The sequence below is a fragment of the Danio rerio genome, chromosome 1 (genome assembly GCF_052040795.2).
Source record: "Danio rerio strain M-AB ecotype USA chromosome 1, GRCz13ab, whole genome shotgun sequence".
Classification (NCBI taxonomy): Eukaryota; Metazoa; Chordata; class Actinopteri; order Cypriniformes; family Danionidae; genus Danio; species Danio rerio.
Genome location: NC_141021.1, coordinates 31527321 through 31545336, shown reverse-complemented (window position 1 = coordinate 31545336; position 18016 = coordinate 31527321). Strand labels below are relative to the sequence as shown.

General features: G+C 38.4%; 1 protein-coding gene across 42 annotated transcripts in view; it reads left to right on the top strand.

Annotated features, from left to right (window-relative positions):
- Positions 1 to 18016, top strand: part of zgc:172295 — a 122202-nt gene that overhangs the window by 33088 nt on the left and 71098 nt on the right. For 29 of the 42 annotated variants that reach the window (NM_001431101.3, NM_001114584.3, NM_001431102.2 and 26 more), the window contains 2 exon segments: positions 14491 to 14628; positions 14907 to 15016. The exons of 12 other annotated variants lie outside the window; for them this stretch is intronic. In NM_001431101.3, coding sequence (NP_001418030.2) covers positions 14491 to 14628; positions 14907 to 15016 — 248 coding nt within the window. 42 annotated transcript variants of the gene reach the window in all.

Sequence of the window (18016 nt, the reverse complement as noted above, 5' to 3'; positions counted from 1 at the left end):
ATGCTATTTCACAGTCATAGTATTTGCATTCTGGTGCAAGAAGTGTTTTACTTGCATTTGCACAGACGTCTCAATTCAGTCATGGCCATTTTTGTACGGAGTGGTCACGCGTCTAGGAATGTTTGAATAGTTCTTAATGACGTGTCTGGAGTAGTTGCACCCACTTAGGGAGCTGCTCAGTTCTGGGACCTTGCTGGGCGGTAGTCTTCGCCCTAGCAATGGTCAACTGGTGTAGGACATGGTCTATCTCCTTTAAGTGGCCAGACACTGTGGTACTTTTTATGAGGATGTCATCGACGTAGATGAGGTTGCCTCTAACATTAGCATCGGGATATGCTTTGTTCAGGAAGGTGTTAAATTCAGCTCAAGATTCAAGGTGAAAGCTAGCTTATGCTGGTCATTTGGATGTACAGGTATCGTCCAAAAGGCGGAGACCACATCAAGCGTCGAGAAGATGGTTGGTCCTTGAATTCTGGGTACTTCCTGTTCCAGTGGTGTCATTTGCCATCGTGACTATGGCACTTGCTGATTTAGCTTTGTATCAGGCACCACTTGCCGTTTGGCTTGAGGACGGGCCAGATGGCTGCCGAGTAGGTGCTGTTGCATAGATCGGTAATGCCCCTTTTCCAGCATGGGGTTGAATTTTCCTGCACAGGTTTATGTAAAGCAGTTGGGATTTGTACTGCTTAAACAGGTGGGGTACATTCGGAGGTGTAGGAATGCGTACCATGTGGAGGTCAGTGAGGCCGCAGTCTAAAGAGTCTTTAGCGAGGGCACCGTTGTAATCATACAAGATGTGCTGGAGTTTTCGTCAGTTGACATTATCCTGCGTAGCATCAGCATCGTCCATTTTGTAGAGGGGAGTGCCATGTCTTCATCCATTTTAGTTATGGGGTGATGAGTGACAGGGTACACGGCAAGGTGTTAGTCCTTAGTGAACTCACTTCTGCATACCTGTTCTTTGTTTACTGGCAAGACAGACGTGAGTGTGAGGAGCTTGAATGGAACAGTATAGTCTGTGTTTTCTAAGCTCCCCTTTGGTTTTGTTGCATGTAGGATGGGCCAATCCTCGGCCCAGAGAGTTCACAGTCATGGAACTCGTGGCCGACCAATCGTCCCAGTCGGTAGTCTTTAGGGATTTTAATGTCAGTTGCCATTAAACAAGACATATACTGTTCGTGAGGATAGTTTAAGGAAGTATATGGTTTCCAGGGTGAGGCCTAGTTCTATGCTTTCTGCTGTTAACTGGAAGGAACCCAACGTGTGGTTTAGAGTTCGGCCTTTTCGTATGGATAGCCATATCGAGCACTCATTTGTATAGGCTGGCACAACGGAGTTGTTTGCTGATGAGGGCGCCGACCTCTGGCATGGTCTGGCCTGAGCGAGGGTTCTTGAGGGTGACAGCCATAGTGGTTGGTGTCTGAGGGTGTCTATATATGCCTGGAGATAAATCAAGCTATCAGCTCCGATGTGAACATCGTGTGGCAGGGCCGTGAGAGTCAGGAAAGGATAGGTTAACTATCTGCCGTTCCAGTTCAAGTTCAATGCACAAATGCTGTTGGCTTTTGTCATGTGTGAGAGTTCAGCATTTGGATAGTAGCGTGTATGCTTGTTCATTGAACACCGGTCTGGGGTGTGTTCAGACGGAGTGTTGCACAGTGCGAGGCTGATGGTTGCTGAGTTGTCTGCCCATAATGCCAGTACAGCGTCGTTCACAGTCAGGTTATTCAACATTAAGCCTCTTGAGGCCAGGGGCAGCAAGCGTTGGGGTTGCTGGCTGGTTGAAAGCTGCAGGGTAGCAACTTTGACCACGTCTTTGTTATTGGGCTTGGGTTCTCGCGGGACTGATGACCTGACAGTCTTTTGGGGTTGACCTGACGGCTGACCAGCGTGTCAAGTCTTCCTTCCATCTCCAAGGTTAGAGCCAAGTAGAGCGTCATTGCGATGCCATTTTCGATCAGGTTACCCAAGAGTTGAAGTGCAGGGGCCTGAGCAGTTGCTTGTAAGCAGGTGGGGCTGGCTGGTAGGCTGTGGTCCAGAAGGTAAACAGACCACCAGAACAGTGCTTTCGGGTACCTGAAGTGGCATGCATGGTGGCACTGGCGGTTGCTGTAGGGGAAACGTGATGCTGTAATTAGATGCACAGTCTTTGGCTTGTGTTGGACTCTGCGGGGTAATCTGCGGGGATTGAGCAGGTTTTCAGGCAGGTTTTCAGGGAGGGGGCAGGAATGGTCTAGCTTGACTTCTTGTAGGGCCCCTTCAAGATTTTCAGCATTCTGTTGTTTCTTTGGTGTCAAGTTTTCAAACTTGACTTTGTCTGGCCTGTAATGAGCTGGATGCTGGCTGCTTGAGCTCCTAGTTACTGCAGGCTGGCCATTCCTTTGTTGCTGGTAGGCTCCTTTGGGCTGTTTGTAGAGCATGGCCTGTCCCAGTGTATCTCTGAGCATCCTGTCTGGTGTTTGACAGTCTTTCAAAAGCAGTTCTTTGCTTTAAACAGATTTTATGAGCTTAACTCTGCCACTATGGGGTGGTCATGGTGTGGGGGCAGGCCACTACCCCCAAGTGCTGACTCACCACAGAAAGCAGGTTTTTGAGGGAAAGAGGATCTTGAATATGAAATCTTCCTTGGCTCATTTCTTGTCTCGCAGTAGGGTTGTAGTCGACTGTAGTATGCCTGTGAGGTCTCTTGCCTGTTCTGCTTGAGATCCATGGCAACAATCAGTCCTTATTCTGACACAGGGTCAGAAAAACAGCTTTTGCAGCTGCTGATAATCTGCGTTAATGGGACTGGGCTATTAATCCAGTGAAACTTCTTGCCTCAAGGCTCAAAGTAATTCTTTGCAGGTATAATTTGTCAAATGTAGTGCCACTTGGCCTTGTCTGTGTAAAAGTCAATATCTTAAAAGTAGGAGTGCGCGTTGTCGCCTCCAGCAGGGTTTGGGGTGAAAGTTGGCTTTTTCCTGGCCAGCATGTTCAAGTCTTTGGTTGACAGGTTTTGTCCGTCTTGGGGAACTCTTTGGAGGGAGTCCTTGCCCTGTGTTGCTGACTGGCGTTCTGGGATGCTGGCTGGTGGGGTAGTATAGACTGCTTTAACCCCCCTCTTCTGGACTATAAAGTCTTAGCTTTGAGGCTGATCGGGGCACTTCCTCTTTCGGGTCATCACATAGATTGTAGGAAGTTGACAGTTCTAGGTGAACTCTGTCAAGTTCAATACTTTAAAGTCTCTTTGTTGGGTTATGTGTTGAAATTTTGCTGAGGCCCTCTGCCGGTGACTTTTAAAGGCTTTGACCCAAGCTTCACTGCCTCTTAGTTTCTGCTCTTTACAATAGTGTTTCAGCTTTTGTAGCTTTACACTCAGTTCATCTTTGGCTTTCTTCTCTCGTTGCTCCTTGTGTCCTTTGTCTGCTTGTAGCTCCATTTGGGGACCTGTAATTTGGGGCCCTTGTCATCTTGCATGTGTCCTGGGCTCGATGTTCCAGTTGGTTGAGATCCTTTTCTATGGATTTGGCCTGTGCAAGGGTGAGGTGTGCAAGGGCTCTGAAGAGTTGAGTCAGCTCTTGGCTGTTGTGGCTCCGGGCCAGGTCGTTCGCCCTCAGCAGATTAATGCGGATGTCCAGCTGCTCTCTGCTTGGCCGCTGCAGTTCTATTGCGTCGTTGGGCAGGAGGTTGTAGGTAAAGCACTTAAACAGGCTTCCAGTTGGTCCCAGTAATCGGCAGGCTGGATGCACTTAAAATGCTGGTCTGCTAAGTGAGACAGAGGACGGGACATGTGCAGGCCAGACATAGGTCCTTTTAAGAACCCACTGTGGACCGGACACTGTGATGTCGAATTGGGGTGGCTATACAATAGTTGATATCTATGTAATGGCCTCTAGGCTTTAGTCATGCGCTAGGCTGTGCAAGTTGTCAATCAATTATTTAGATCACCCTGGTGGTTCTCAATAGCATGGTCTCTGAGCAAGGCAAAGTAAAGAAAATAACTGAAGTAAATAAAAATAACAGTAACAAAAAATAATAATAATAATGATAATTTAGACAAAATGGCATAGCACCCGAATGAACGAGTTTACAGAAAAATTAAAGAAAATAATAGTAATAATGAATATCAATAAACATGAATAAAAATGAAAATAAAAGACAGACAAAGATAAGAAGAGGGGTAGAGAGAGAGAATAGCTAAAACTATGGGTATGTCTAAAATGTTCGTTTTATATTCCTGCTGTGGGTTAAGTTTAAACTAGGTTTTACATACTATTTAAACTTAGTGGTGAGTGAAAGGGATCTAGATAAAAATCGCAAGAATGTGCTATCTGGCTAGACTTTCCCCAACTCCTACTGCAGTCACTATTAGATCACTTGCCCAGACAGTGACTAGATTGCGAACTCTGTGAACAATGTAGGCCTTTAGCACAATGCGTAATACTCAATGAAGTTGCTGACCGCATGACACGATTCAAAATTAGGTTTCGCCTGATGATTCCGGTGCCACTCTAGGCCAATCTCATTCAGGCAGGCACGTGTGTGAAATCATGACAGGGTAATTAACCAAGATTGACCGTTTGCCAGTTGACACGGACGGTGCTCCTCCCAGATGAAAAAAAAAAGTGCACTAAAATACACTTTAGTAATGTACTAAAAGTGCTCTATTTTCGCACCCTAATTTTGTACTTAATGTACTAAAAGATAGTATTAAGTATATGTTAAGATAAACTTAATACCATCTAAATGTACTCAACTGTGCTATTTTGAGAGACACTGAAGTTGAACTAAAATGTGCTTTTAATATACTATATCTGTATTTAAAAAAAATATATTTAGTTACAACTAGAAATACACTTGAACCCTAATTTTAAACATTTATAAATATATTTAAGATGTTAAAGCATAATAGTAATGTATTAAAAGAATATACAAAATGTGAAAGCAGTGTGCTAAAATACACTTTAAGTATACTTAGTACACTTTTCAGTAATGTACTAAAAGTGCTCTATTTTCGCACACTAATTTTGTACTTAATGTACTAAAAGATAGTATTAAGTATATGTAAGATAAACTTAATACCATCTAAGTGTATTCAACTGTGCTATTTTGAGACACCCTGAAATTGAATTAAATGTGCTTTTAACATACTATATCTGTATTTAAAAAATATATATATTTAGTTACAACTAGAAATACACTTGAACCCTAATTTTAAACATTTAAATATATTTATGACTAATTTAAAGTATAATAGTAATATATTAAAAGAATATAGAAATTGTAAAAAAAAGTGTGCTAAATACTGTAATAAAAGTGCTCTATTTTCCCAAACTAATTTTGTATTTAATGTACTAAAAAAATTAGTTTTAAGTACATTTTAAGATAAACTTAAGTACATCTAAGTGTACTCAACTGTGCTATTATGAGACACCATGAAGCTGATCTAAAATGTGCTTTTAAAATACTAGACATTTATTTAAAGAATATATTTTGAAGGGATCCCTGGTGAAAAAAATATATAATTAAATGCAATTAAAATACACTTAAATACCCGCAAATACATTTTTAGTACATTGTTATTTTTTGTGTTTGATGGTTTTACACTATAAAAATACTAATTAAAAGTATGTTTATACTTCAGTAGGACTTTAGTACACTTGACAAAGTATACCAAATTCCAGTAATACTTAAATACATTTTTAGTGTACTACAATAAAGTACACTACAGAAGAAACATCCAAAACAGTTGTATTAATGTGACCTGAGGAGTGACACAAACAACAGAGATAGGTTCCACTTGCAGGTTTAATCAGTGGTCAGGCAAGCAATAGTCAATACAGGTGCAAACAGACATACAAGGGATGTCCAGAATCGTAGTCAAAGGATCAGGCGAGTGGTCAGAAGGCAGGCGGCAGACTAAGACACACGGGCTAACAAGGCTAGGGTCAAAACACAGGAAAACAACACTAGGAAACACGTTGTAGTGTTACTTTACAGTCAACAAGACTCTGCAATGTAAATGAGTGAGTGTGTTGCTTAAATAGTGTGGGCAATCAGTCTCTGACAATCCTCAGGTGGTGCGAGTGTAATCATTCTAGATGAGGAAGCATGTGTGAGTGGAGTGCATGTATGAAAATGTAGTCCATGTTTATTGTGAATGAAGTTATCGTGACAATTAGTGTGTTTTTCAAAAGTGTGCTTTAAATGCTTTAAATATTAGTTGATTTTTAGTACACTGTTTACATAATAATCCTAAGTTTAAAATAAGTTAATATTTAAAAAATCTATTAGTAATGTATTGTAGTAGAAGTACATTTTCCCAAAACTTAAGTACACTTAATGTGAATGTAATATTATCACTAACACTTAAATAAATTTTGAGTGGGGTAATTTTAAGTTTATATTAAATTGACTTTATTAAAAACCTATTAATATAAACTTAAACCACACAAGAACAGGGGACTCTAACAGTTCAAGATAAAGGCAGTACTACGGATCTACTATTCTGGGCAAGCCAATTGGAGTACAAATCTTAGTATGCTTCAGTGTCTGATGGTTAGGAAAAAAAAATTCTCTATGAGTAGAAAGCAGTACAGGACGGCTTAAAAAAAGAAATTAGAGTGCCTTAGTATTCAGCATCTACAAACATTAATGTGTTAACCCAAAATGTTTTAATCAGATGTGGGATCTATAGATCAATATTCTGAATTTAGCTCCAGCCTAATATTTGAGCCCTTATATAAAGTAATAAATTCCCTATAACCTAACAGGGAAGGGAATAAGTAAGGCATGAGGAAAAAAATTGAATAAAAATTAAGAAGGGAGAAAATAATGCTATTAATGATGATAATAATAGAAAAATTAAAAGCTATTCCCCAAATGGCAAAACCAAAAACAAAATTAAATATGAACTAAGTATGGAATAGATTATTGGGAACTTGATTTAAAATAAATAATAATAAAATAAAACTGGACAGCAGTATAAAAAAGAAAAAAAAAACAGAAGGCAGTAAAATTAATATAAATTAAAGTAACAAAATAATTAATAATAACCAAAAGGAAGTAAAAGCAGACCAATAATCTATACGTTGATAACTAAAATATTGTTTGGATAAAATGCTAACAGGGAAAATGAAGTGCTTAATCGAAATTAAAACTAATTAAACTCCAAACAATTTGACTATTTCAGACCACATAAGACACAATAGTGGGTGAACAAAAGAAGAAGAGCAGGGGGAGACAGTGGGGAGGTTTTTCATAGTTGTACTTTACATCCAGTTAGCCTTAATGCTAATAGTTGGAATTATTTAGACGCAAAGGGTTAGTTTACTTAAGCTTAGCTGGCGTTAGCCGCTAGCGAGTTGTTAAGAGTTACGCTTCACGTCCCAGTTAGCCTTTTGTTAATAGCTGGTATTATTTAGACGCAGAAAATTGGTTTACTTAAGCCGTAGCTGGTATTAGCAACGAGCGAGTTCACCCGTCTGTGGAATGAGCTGCCTCGCCCGGAGGGGGCGGTTCTTGTTCTGGGGGTGTGGCTACGTCTTTCATGAGCGTGACGGGCGCGCGCACATCACTTGTGTGATGAGCCAATGAGCGCTCAAAGGCGCCGTTTATTTAGAGTGAGATTTTAATACATGCATTGAATGCAGCTCAATTCACCGGCGATGAAATACAAATCACAGGGATTCAATTAAAACGGTCATCTCTTATATCATGTTACAGTAACACAGATTTATGATATCTGATGATTACATTTAGACAAACAAACATAAAATGCGAGACGTCTCTCGAGGCAGTGCACAATTTACGCACAGATTGGTCTAGACTAAAATAAGCTGCAATTGCAGCAGTAATGCACACATATCTTTTGGCCAATCAAGTTTCCCAGTAATTCTTTCAAACACTACAAAATATGCATCAGCTTCAGTCTCCCAAAATGATAAGACTAATTTAATATACCTACTTGCATCGAATGGAGCATCATTAAACTGCTGAGTGGAACTAGATTCGACCTGTGATGCAATTAATAGAGGAGTCGTACTCCGGCTTTTTTTAATTATTAAGTCCAATTCTTTAAAGGGCACCTATTTTACTACATTTTAAAGATTTAAGATAAGTCTTTTGTGTCTCTAGAATGTGTCTAAAGTTTCAGCCCAAAACACCCATCAGATTACTTGTTTTTTGTTAGGATTTTCTTCTTTAAACACCATGTACTTGTTTTTTTGCCCTGTGCCTTTAATGCTGGTTCTCCCTGCCCACCTTTACCACATGCCTGTCTAAGTGTGCCTCCGTTTGTGAGAAATACTACTGTAAGAACTTTTCATTAATTTTCTTTTTGGCTTAGTCTCCATGTCACTCGTTTAATTTTTTTAACCAGTGCTATATGGATATCTGTTATGTAGATGTAAAAAATAAACCTGATTTAAAGTCCACAAACCAGGATTGAAGCATCATCTTTTAAAATTGTACTGACACATGGCTGTGGTGATAAAGTAAAGCTGAAGTAAATCACTGTAATTTAATAAAAACATGCACTGTTTTAAAAACTTGTAAAATTCATTCTTGCTCACATTTGATGATGATTGATGATCCCAGCGAGCGAAGACATGTCAATACGTGGCTGTCAATCAATTTGGTGGACAGGGAATGCATTCAACTCAGCTCATCTCAGCATTCAACACCATAGTGCCTGCCAAGCTGGTTGTGAAGCTCCAGGCTCTGGGTCTACACAGCTCTCTGTGCAACTGGATCCCGGACTTCCTGGACAGCACACGTGCTGCTGATGATGTGACAATAAAAGTGATTTGATTTGATTTGAAGCTGCACTACTTCGTCAAGTTGCGGTGGGCCTCAAAGTGGGAGGGATTTGGATCTAATTTTAATGTCAAGAAATAAAAAAAAGAGGCTTATTTCCTTGAATCACCCCAATATGACAGTGGTAACACTATACCGTCACACAGTTATGTCCAAACAGCTTACAAAATATCATCATTGGTGCCCTTTAAGTTTTACAGCCAAAACGGGGTCAAAACATTCAATAGAATCTGCGTTTGGGGAGACTCAACCCATGCCCTCTGTTTCCCACCCACTTTTGTCTGAAGACATTGGTAATATGCTGTTGTTGTAAAAAAAAAATAAATGAGTGAAAAAGAAGAGAGAACCCAGTCCAGGAGACTCGAAACAAGCAGAATTCCTTTATTGAGACGTGTTGGTTAATCTGCAGTCATACAGCGTCTTTAAGATGTCCATGTGTCTGCAAGAGCCTACTAGAGGTCCGCAGTCTGCAAGTTCTTTCACAAGTCTCTCACAAGTTTCACACAAGTCTGAATTGAGACAAAGATTTCATGTCTATATTGTGTTCTTTGGAGGAGGGGATAAAGCTAAACAAAGCATGCAAATTCAGTATTGGAGTCAGCATGGCATAGGTGTTAAAAAACGGCCCAGCTACTGACCACACAAGTTAATCAACATAGGGTTTCTGTAGCATAAAAGCAACACCCGAAGACAAAGACAGAGTCGTTTAAAGCATTTGCATCACTGGCTTAGCCTGTAGTCAGAGAAATAAATGTCCCTCCTAGCTGGGATGTTAATGAAATTATATAATTAAAAACCTAAGAATATAACTTTTCAGTTATACGTAGATTATTGTTAATTTGAAATTAGATCATATAAATTTATATTTCCACAGTTCCCCCTTTGAGAGTTATTTAAAAACTCTCACAAAAAAAATATAAATTTGTAAGCTTTCCTAAAACCATTCAATGGCTTCTGTTTGATAACAGAAGCCCCATCTTCTAGTCATGTAACTTGAAAAGTTACAGGCACATTTAACTTATTCTGTGTCATTTCAATATCTACGTAGATGTAAGTGTAGATTTCAAAACTGTTCACACGTTTATGACAATCATTTGTAATGTCATAAATCCTACATGATGACACAAAAATCATGTAGTTAAACTGCAGATCTTCTGAAAGTCCATGGCTTGTGAATAGTGTTTAGTCTTTTGTGAGGTGTGTTTTGTGGTTCTTCTCCAGCACAGAGTTGATCTGATGACTTCCTGTCATTCATGGATCTTCGTAGTGATGCTCTGGTTCAGAGTGTTTCTTGAGAAGATGCAGTGTTTGTGTTTACCTGCACACAGGAAAACAAGGAAACAGCAGACCAGCAGTATTCATGCATAGACTTGTATGATCATACAGTTTATGTGTCTAGTTATTCAGGTGATCGTATAGTGGTTGTGTTAAGTTGGTGATCGTATAGTGTTGTGTATTTTCTGTCTCCTAATCTTAAAGTTATGACACCTATAAAACAGTGAGGTGAGGATAAATGGGGAAAAAGGGAGTCTTCACCACAGGGTGTGGCCCCTGAAGCCTGTTGCTTTCAGTTTTGCCCTGGGCTCCTCACTGGTTTGTGTGTCCTGTTCTGTCCTTGAGTGTGGTGGGCAAACTTTAAAATGTGAGACACAAACTATCATTCAATAAATATCAGTCCTATCAGACATCATAACATTGAATGGGTAGTGGTGTAAATATGTGTTAAAACACATTCAAGGCTGTGAGTGGACTTAAGCAGAGTTCCCCAATACAAAGGAAGAAGTTTCCATTGTGTCTTTTTACAAAGAGTCTTTCATCTTAATTGTAAATGAACGGGGACATTAAGCACTCACAGCCAAAAAATGGTTAGCATCTTTGTGGACAGCTCAATGGATTTAGTGATGAAGGGCGGGGTATGTTGAGGGCATTTAGCAAACTGTTCAGAAGTTGATTTACCCTGTTCATCTCTTTAAAGTTCTTTTTATTCTTTCTACACTCCCTCATCCAATGTCCTTTTTTACCACAGTAATGACAACAGATATTTTTCCTAAGACATTTGTGATTTGATGTCTTTTCTGTGTTGACCTTAGTGGCAGCTGCTTCAAATCTGACTCTGTCTTTGATGTAAGAGTCTCTTTCCCACAAAGCTAAACTGTTCATATTATTTCTGAGAGTGGTGGAAGACCAGGTGATGTTAAGAAATGGCAAAGCTTGTCTGTATTCAGTTGCAAGGCCATCTGACCAGATGCAGACCAGGGGTCCCTTATCATTTAGCACACTGTCCAAATTATCAGCTAATCCACTGTAAGTTATGGCGGATTGACAAAATCTCTCAGTGAATTCATTCACAGATTCATCTTTCCTTTGCACACAACAAGTCACTTTTGACCAGTCGATCTTTGGGCCAACAATGTTCTTTAGAGCTTTCAAAACACCCTCTCTCAAATCATCCTTACTGGCATGTTGTAATTTAGAGGTCACAGTATGCTCAAAACTGTTGAATTCAGATTCAGTGAGAATTTGAGACATTAGCTGGGTGACTTCTGTTAATGACATGTCATAAAGACGCATTTTGCTGATTAGTGCTCTGCTAAACTCTGAAAAATTTGTGCGTGCTGATGGTAAGCTTTGAGACAGTCTGTCTATTTCTCTAGGTCCTAGTGTTCTTGAAACTGTTTGAACTTGAACAACAGAAGTGTTGTTGTGTGAACTCTCAGTTCTCTTAGATCTTCTGGCACCACAAACCTCTACTGAGCCTATAGGTAAATCGCTATCTGACTGGATGGAAATGTCTTTTTCAGAGACAATTTGTAAGTCAGGATGTTTATTATCAGGCTGACTAACCTCCTCAATGTCAGTTTTTGATTTCTTGAGGTTCAGTTGTTTTGTTAATGAGGTTATCTTAGCATGAAGCTCTTGGATCCGTTTCTCTAATTCTGATTTAGCTTGAGCTTGTTGTTTAGCTTGAGATAAACTGAATTCTCTGTAGCAGCAGATAATGCCTTTCACATTGTTTTTGCGAATGCATGCATCAAGCACTTTCTTGCATTCATCTAATGTCCAAACATCATCTGGGTCAATGCTAAATTTCTTTGTCAAATTTAGTCTGACTGACTCTGTAATTGAGTCCATGTGCTGTTGTAGCAGCGATTTGAAATCCTGATCTGACAATAAAGGAGTTGTTAAACTACCTTTTTCAGTTGTAGTGATCAGTCTTGTATTCTGTCTGAACATTTTGTGAGCTTATTATCACAAAGTAAAAATACTAAAACTTTTCAGATGAAAGTGTAGTAATTTCTTCTCTGGCGAAACAGAGGGTAACAATATTAGCACATGTTGCTAAAACTTCCTGCCTGAACAAGAGTTAACATAAATTAGCTTGTATACCTAAAACTTCTCTGGTTGAACAGAGGGAAAACAAAATAAAAGAAAAGAAAATAGCGCATAAGGCTTAATTTCTCTGAAGAGAGGATAACTTTGTAAAAGAAAATAGCACGTAAGGCTTTACTTCTCTGTCTGAACAAAGGATAAAACTGTTACTTCTCTATTGAAATAGAGAATAACTTTTTGTTAAACAAACCCTGCAGCTGTTTGTTAACTTTTCTCTGATGGAGCAGAGAATAACCATGTGTATAGACTGGTCTGTATGGTTCTTTTGATAGAGTGAAACTCACCAAATCGAGGTTAAGCTGCAAAGATTCAGTCTGGAGTGATCTGATCTTTGTATTCAGGTAGCTTCAATGTTCATCAGGGTTGGAGTCAGCAAATAGTTGAGAATTTGTGATGTCCGCTGAGTGACTTCAAATTGCCGTTGAGCTGAAGATTCTGTCTGAAAAAGTTTCCTTGATCTTGAAGGTTCAAGTTGAATTCCAGGTGGATTTCAGTCTTTTGTGGCAAATTGTTGAGAATTTGATGATTTCTGTCTCTATCCGGCTAACGGCACCAAGTTGTTGTAAAAAAAATAAATGAGTGAAAAAGAAGAGAGAACCCAGTCCAGGATACTCGAAACAAGCAGAATTCCTTTATTGAGACGTGTTGGTTAATCTGCAGTCATAAAGCGTCTTTAAGATGTCCATGTGTCTGCAAGAGCCTACTAGAGGTCCGCAGTCTGCAAGTTCTTTCACAAGTCTCTCACAAGTTTCACACAAGTCTGAATTGAGACAAAGATTTCATGTCTATATTGTGTTCTTTGGAGGAGGGGATAAAGCTAAACAAAGCATGCAAATTCAGTATTGGAGTCAGCATGGCATAGGTGTTAAAAAACGGCCCAGCTACTGACCACACAAGTTAATCAACATAGGGTTTCTGTAGCATAAAAGCAACACCCGAAGACAAAGACAGAGTCGTTTAAAGCATTTGCATCACTGGCTTAGCCTGTAGTCAGAGAGATAAAGGTTAAATGTCCCTCCTAGCTGGGATGTTAATGAAATTATATAATTAAAAACCTAAGAATATAACTTTTCAGTTATACGTAGATTATTGTTAATTTGAAATTAGATGATATAAATTTATATTTCCACACTGTCTTTCACCTATTCATTACACAAGAAATCTTTCATGACCTTATTTGTTGACTCTCTTGGAACGTTAACGTTAAAAAACTCAGACATAACAATTAAATATTTTTTTCTGCATTTCTCAAATACTTTTAAAGATGGTGAAAGCATAAAGGAAAGCATATATTTTTTCAATTCATCTTTATTTCTATAGCGCTTTTACAATGTAGATTGTGTCAAAGTATTGACCTAAGATTAAAGATTATAGTAAATTGAAACAGTGTAAGTTCAGTTTAGTGTGGTTTTATTTTCACTGCTGACAGTGAAATCCATCGATTCGCATCTTCACAAGTCCTGAACCATGCAAGCTAGTGGTGACAGTGGCAAGGAACAAACTTCACCAATTGAACAAAGTGATGGGAAAAAAACCTTAAGAGAAACCAGGCTAAGTTGAGACGTAAGGTGCTATAATACACCCAGAGCTCCCTTAAATACTGGGGAGTAAAGACGTTCAGGGTTTTGTTGGTAGTCAACAAACTGTTTAAATTGATTCAATATTTATTAGGGAGCCAATGCAATGATAAAAGAACTGTAATATGAGTAATAGGATTATATTTCTTTGTTTTAGAAAGCACTCTAGCAGCTGCATTTTGAAGAAGATAAAGTTTGTTAATTAGGCCTACAGGCAATAATGAATAAGATTTTCTACATAAGACATTGATAGCATATGTCGAAGTTTGGCAATATGTTTAAAAAAATATATCTTTTTTTTTTTTTAATTTATTTTTTTTTTAAATACAGTTTTACAGATGCTTGAAATCTGGCCTTCAAACAAAAGGTTGCTATAAAAAATCATCCCCAAATTTTTGACTGAAGATGAGGACTGAACTAAGAATCCATCAAGGGTTAGACCATGCTCTAGGTTTTTGCGTGTGAAAAACGGGTTCAATAAGCAAGACCTCAGTTTTATCTAAATATATACTGTATATCATGCATTCATGTTTGCATGTAAATGTATTGTATCAAATAAGCAGTAACAGGTAATTAATTTTTTTTAAACATTTCAAATGTCCTGACTTGATGTCCTGCTATAATTGTGCCCTTGTAGATTTGTTTTATTGTCTTGCACAAAGTTGGTCAATTTAAATAAAAAAAATAATAATTCACTTGTCACTTTTTTTTCTCTTGACCTATAAAGGACAAGACAGGCCTCCCAATTAGCACATACTTCAGTGCAGTGAAGTTGCGATGGCTAATGGATAATGTGGAAAAGGTCCATGAGGCTGTGCTTTCTCACAGGGCCATGTTTGGAACAGTTGACTCCTGGCTTATCTGGGTAAGAGCAGCGGCAGTTAAGTATCACTCATTTATCTTTGTATGATTTGTATAATCTTAGAGTTAAAGCACAAAAGGTAAGATTGGGGCATAGATTTGAGGTAATCCAAGGATGCCAAGAATAAGGAATGATAAATGATTTCTATAAAATAATGAGTTTTATGCCTAATGAGACTGCAAGATAAACTCAAGCACATAGACATGGAGTTTGAGTATAAAGTAATTATTCTGTAAATATTTAAAATTTTGGAAATCTTATGCTATAATCCTTACTTTCAGTGCTTGACTGGTGGGAAAAATGGAGGTGTTCACTGCACAGATGTGACCAATGCAAGTCGGACCATGCTTTTCAATATTCACACAATGGACTGGGATCCAGAGCTGTGCATGTACGTAGAAATTTGCATTTATAAGTTAATGTTAAATATAAATATTTTGTATTAATATTTTATTTTACAAAAAATAAAATAAAAGTTTGTCACAAACAGATGCTCTGCCCCAAAACAATTTTAAAAAATTATTTTATATGCCTCCTGAAATACCAGAAATAAGATGCCTGATTTTGTTCATAGAAACACTCAAATTATTTTCTCCATTGGGGTGTCTGGGTTTGTGTATACTTTTTGCACCTTATGTACAGGTGTTTCAGTTAAGTGCTCGTGTACATCAAATGCAATCCTTGTGTCCGTTCTTCGTACGTGGATTACTCAATTAGCTGGATTTGGATGTTGACGATTTGACACGATCCAGGATCGTTTCGTTCTTCAAAGCTGATCTGAGAGTTGTTGTCATAGCAACAGTTCTGCTAGGTCAAACCTGATCGGGAGCAGGTTCAATTCATATAAACAGGATTAGATCGGCTTAGTTCAAGCAAAGATAATACAGAAAGTATGTTGCGAATTCTGATATTTTCTTACAGTAAAAGTTATATACACTTGGGAAAATGGTACATATTTTTTAACTATATATATATATATATAAAGTTATAGTCATAAAATAAATAAAGTTATACATATTAATAAAACGTATGCAATCTGCACCCTTGAAATGAAAGTACAAAGACTGCCACCTGGTGGTGCAAAGAGAAAACTAATTGATATGAACTTTTTAGATCGCTGTAGTACAAATTGTGTATAATAGAAATGCACAATATGTGACTTTTTTTTTTTAAAGCAATAATACATTTATGCAGTCATGAACATGTTTTGATAGTTAATATGTCAGTGATTTGATGCTTCACAAAAGTTGCAAAAGCCTACCAATATGAAAATGCTTTTGTAAACAACCAGTTATTCTTTACACCGATTAAAAAACGGCTACTATGATAAAGAAAATCGTCTCTAAATGTAGTACTAAATACACTGATTTGCATTGAAATACATGATGAATACTCTTGACACATGAAAGTGTAAAGCCTGCACAACAAATGTGCAAGGTTATTGCGTGTCATATTTAACAAGCCGTTTACTGCTAATTTGATGTAATTTTGCTCACATGGATAATTGAATATTAATCAGATGATGTCATTACGCTGCTGTGACGTCAACCAATCGTTGCATTGCTGATCATGATTTCGAGGATCGATAGATCTGTCCTTCACAACAGACGCAGCGATCTCAGATCAGTTTATCCAGACATTCTAATCTGATTCGCGAACTTGTTTGAAGAACCAAATTAGCGAGAGATCAGTTATCAAGATTAAAAGATCCAGGATCTGCCAAATCATCTTAGATCATTTAAGCAAGGTACGAAGAACGGACCCCTTGTTTAACATGGACAAAAAGAATAATGACTGACCATACATAATGTCTTGCTGTTGTGTGTATGCCTGAAATGTTGTATTTTTTAAGTTGTTACCACATTATAATGACAGAATGTGTTATATCAAGTTAGTATTGTTTGAAACCACAGTTCAAGAATATCAATGGAAAATGTAGTCAAACAAACAAATACTTGGAAAAAGAAAAAATATAGAAATATACAGGAGTTGGTCAATAAAATCGTAAGGCCTGCTTTTAGACCACAATAATTTATTAGTATGGTGTATGGCCAAGTCCTGAACATTGGCCAGAGGGATTGCGAGCCATTGGTCTTGCAGAATAGTGGCCTGGGGCCTCATGTATCAACACTGCGTACGCACAAAAACTTTGTGTACGCCGGGTTTCACGCTCAGAATCGCTCACGTTTGGATTTACTAACAATGAACTGAACGTGGGAATGTGCGCAGCTTCACGGCAGCTTTCTGGCAGGCGTACGCACATTTTTTGTGCGTGTCTGTTTTATTTCCATTGGCGACTCCTAGAGACAGTTGTGTTAAATTGCTCTCTACAAAGTGTCTGAGCCTTGCAATGGCAGCTGTATGAGACGGGTTCAGCAGGTATATAAGGTTTCCATACCATACATTTGACCAGCTAAACATTAAAGCACAATTTGCAGCAGTCGCCTGTTTTCCCAATGTAATCTGAGCGATCTACCGCACGCACATTGCTATAAAGACACTATTTGAAGATGAATTTGCATGCGTGAATCAGAAACATTTCCATTCAATAAATGTGCAAATAAAATATGATGCTTATTGATATGAACTTATTGATGATTCCTACTTGTCTTTCTCGTGATAAATAGTTGGCAAAATCTGATGTGTAGCGGGGGAAAAAACAAGAAAGAGTTCATCAGACGCTGGATTCGAGCCGAGCTCTGCTTGAACGTATCAATTTATGATCACATGCGTCTTACGAGCGCGCCACTGAGACTGTTAAGCATCCTGCAACATTTTACAGATATAAACCACACTATTTCTTTTTTTTAATGCACTCAGTGCAATGTTCAGACCCAACTGTGTTAACCGCATCAGCTAAACTCTCCCACTCTATTTTTTTCTTTTGTTGTTAATTCGAGAACAAACTTGCAAATAACACTGCTTTTCTCCGGTCTACCTCCGAAAGGAGCACCTCCAATTCACATTCTGTTCAAAGTTTCTCTTTTTGCTTGCTTTTGACATTGCTTTTTCGTTGAATTTTTCCATTAGCATAGTCATTAGCATATTCATACGGGGGAGGAGGCAGGGAGGGGTTTTGTGCTCGTGCTTGTTGCGTCAGTTTCACGTTCATTCAGATGTACAAAAGAATATGCGTGAGATTCGGCGTACGCATTGTTTCATACATCTGAAATTTTTTCTGCGTACGCACATTTACAGCGTATGCGTACGCAATGTTTTAGTAAGATTTCCACGCAAGTCTTCGTACATGAGGCCCCTGGTCACTACTTGATGCTGGTGGAAGAAAATGTTTTTAGACACACTCTTCCCAATCTTCCCAAATTTGCTTTTCAAATTCACTTTGACTTGTTTCATTGCAGGCAATATTAAAGGGTCATGAAACACCAAAACA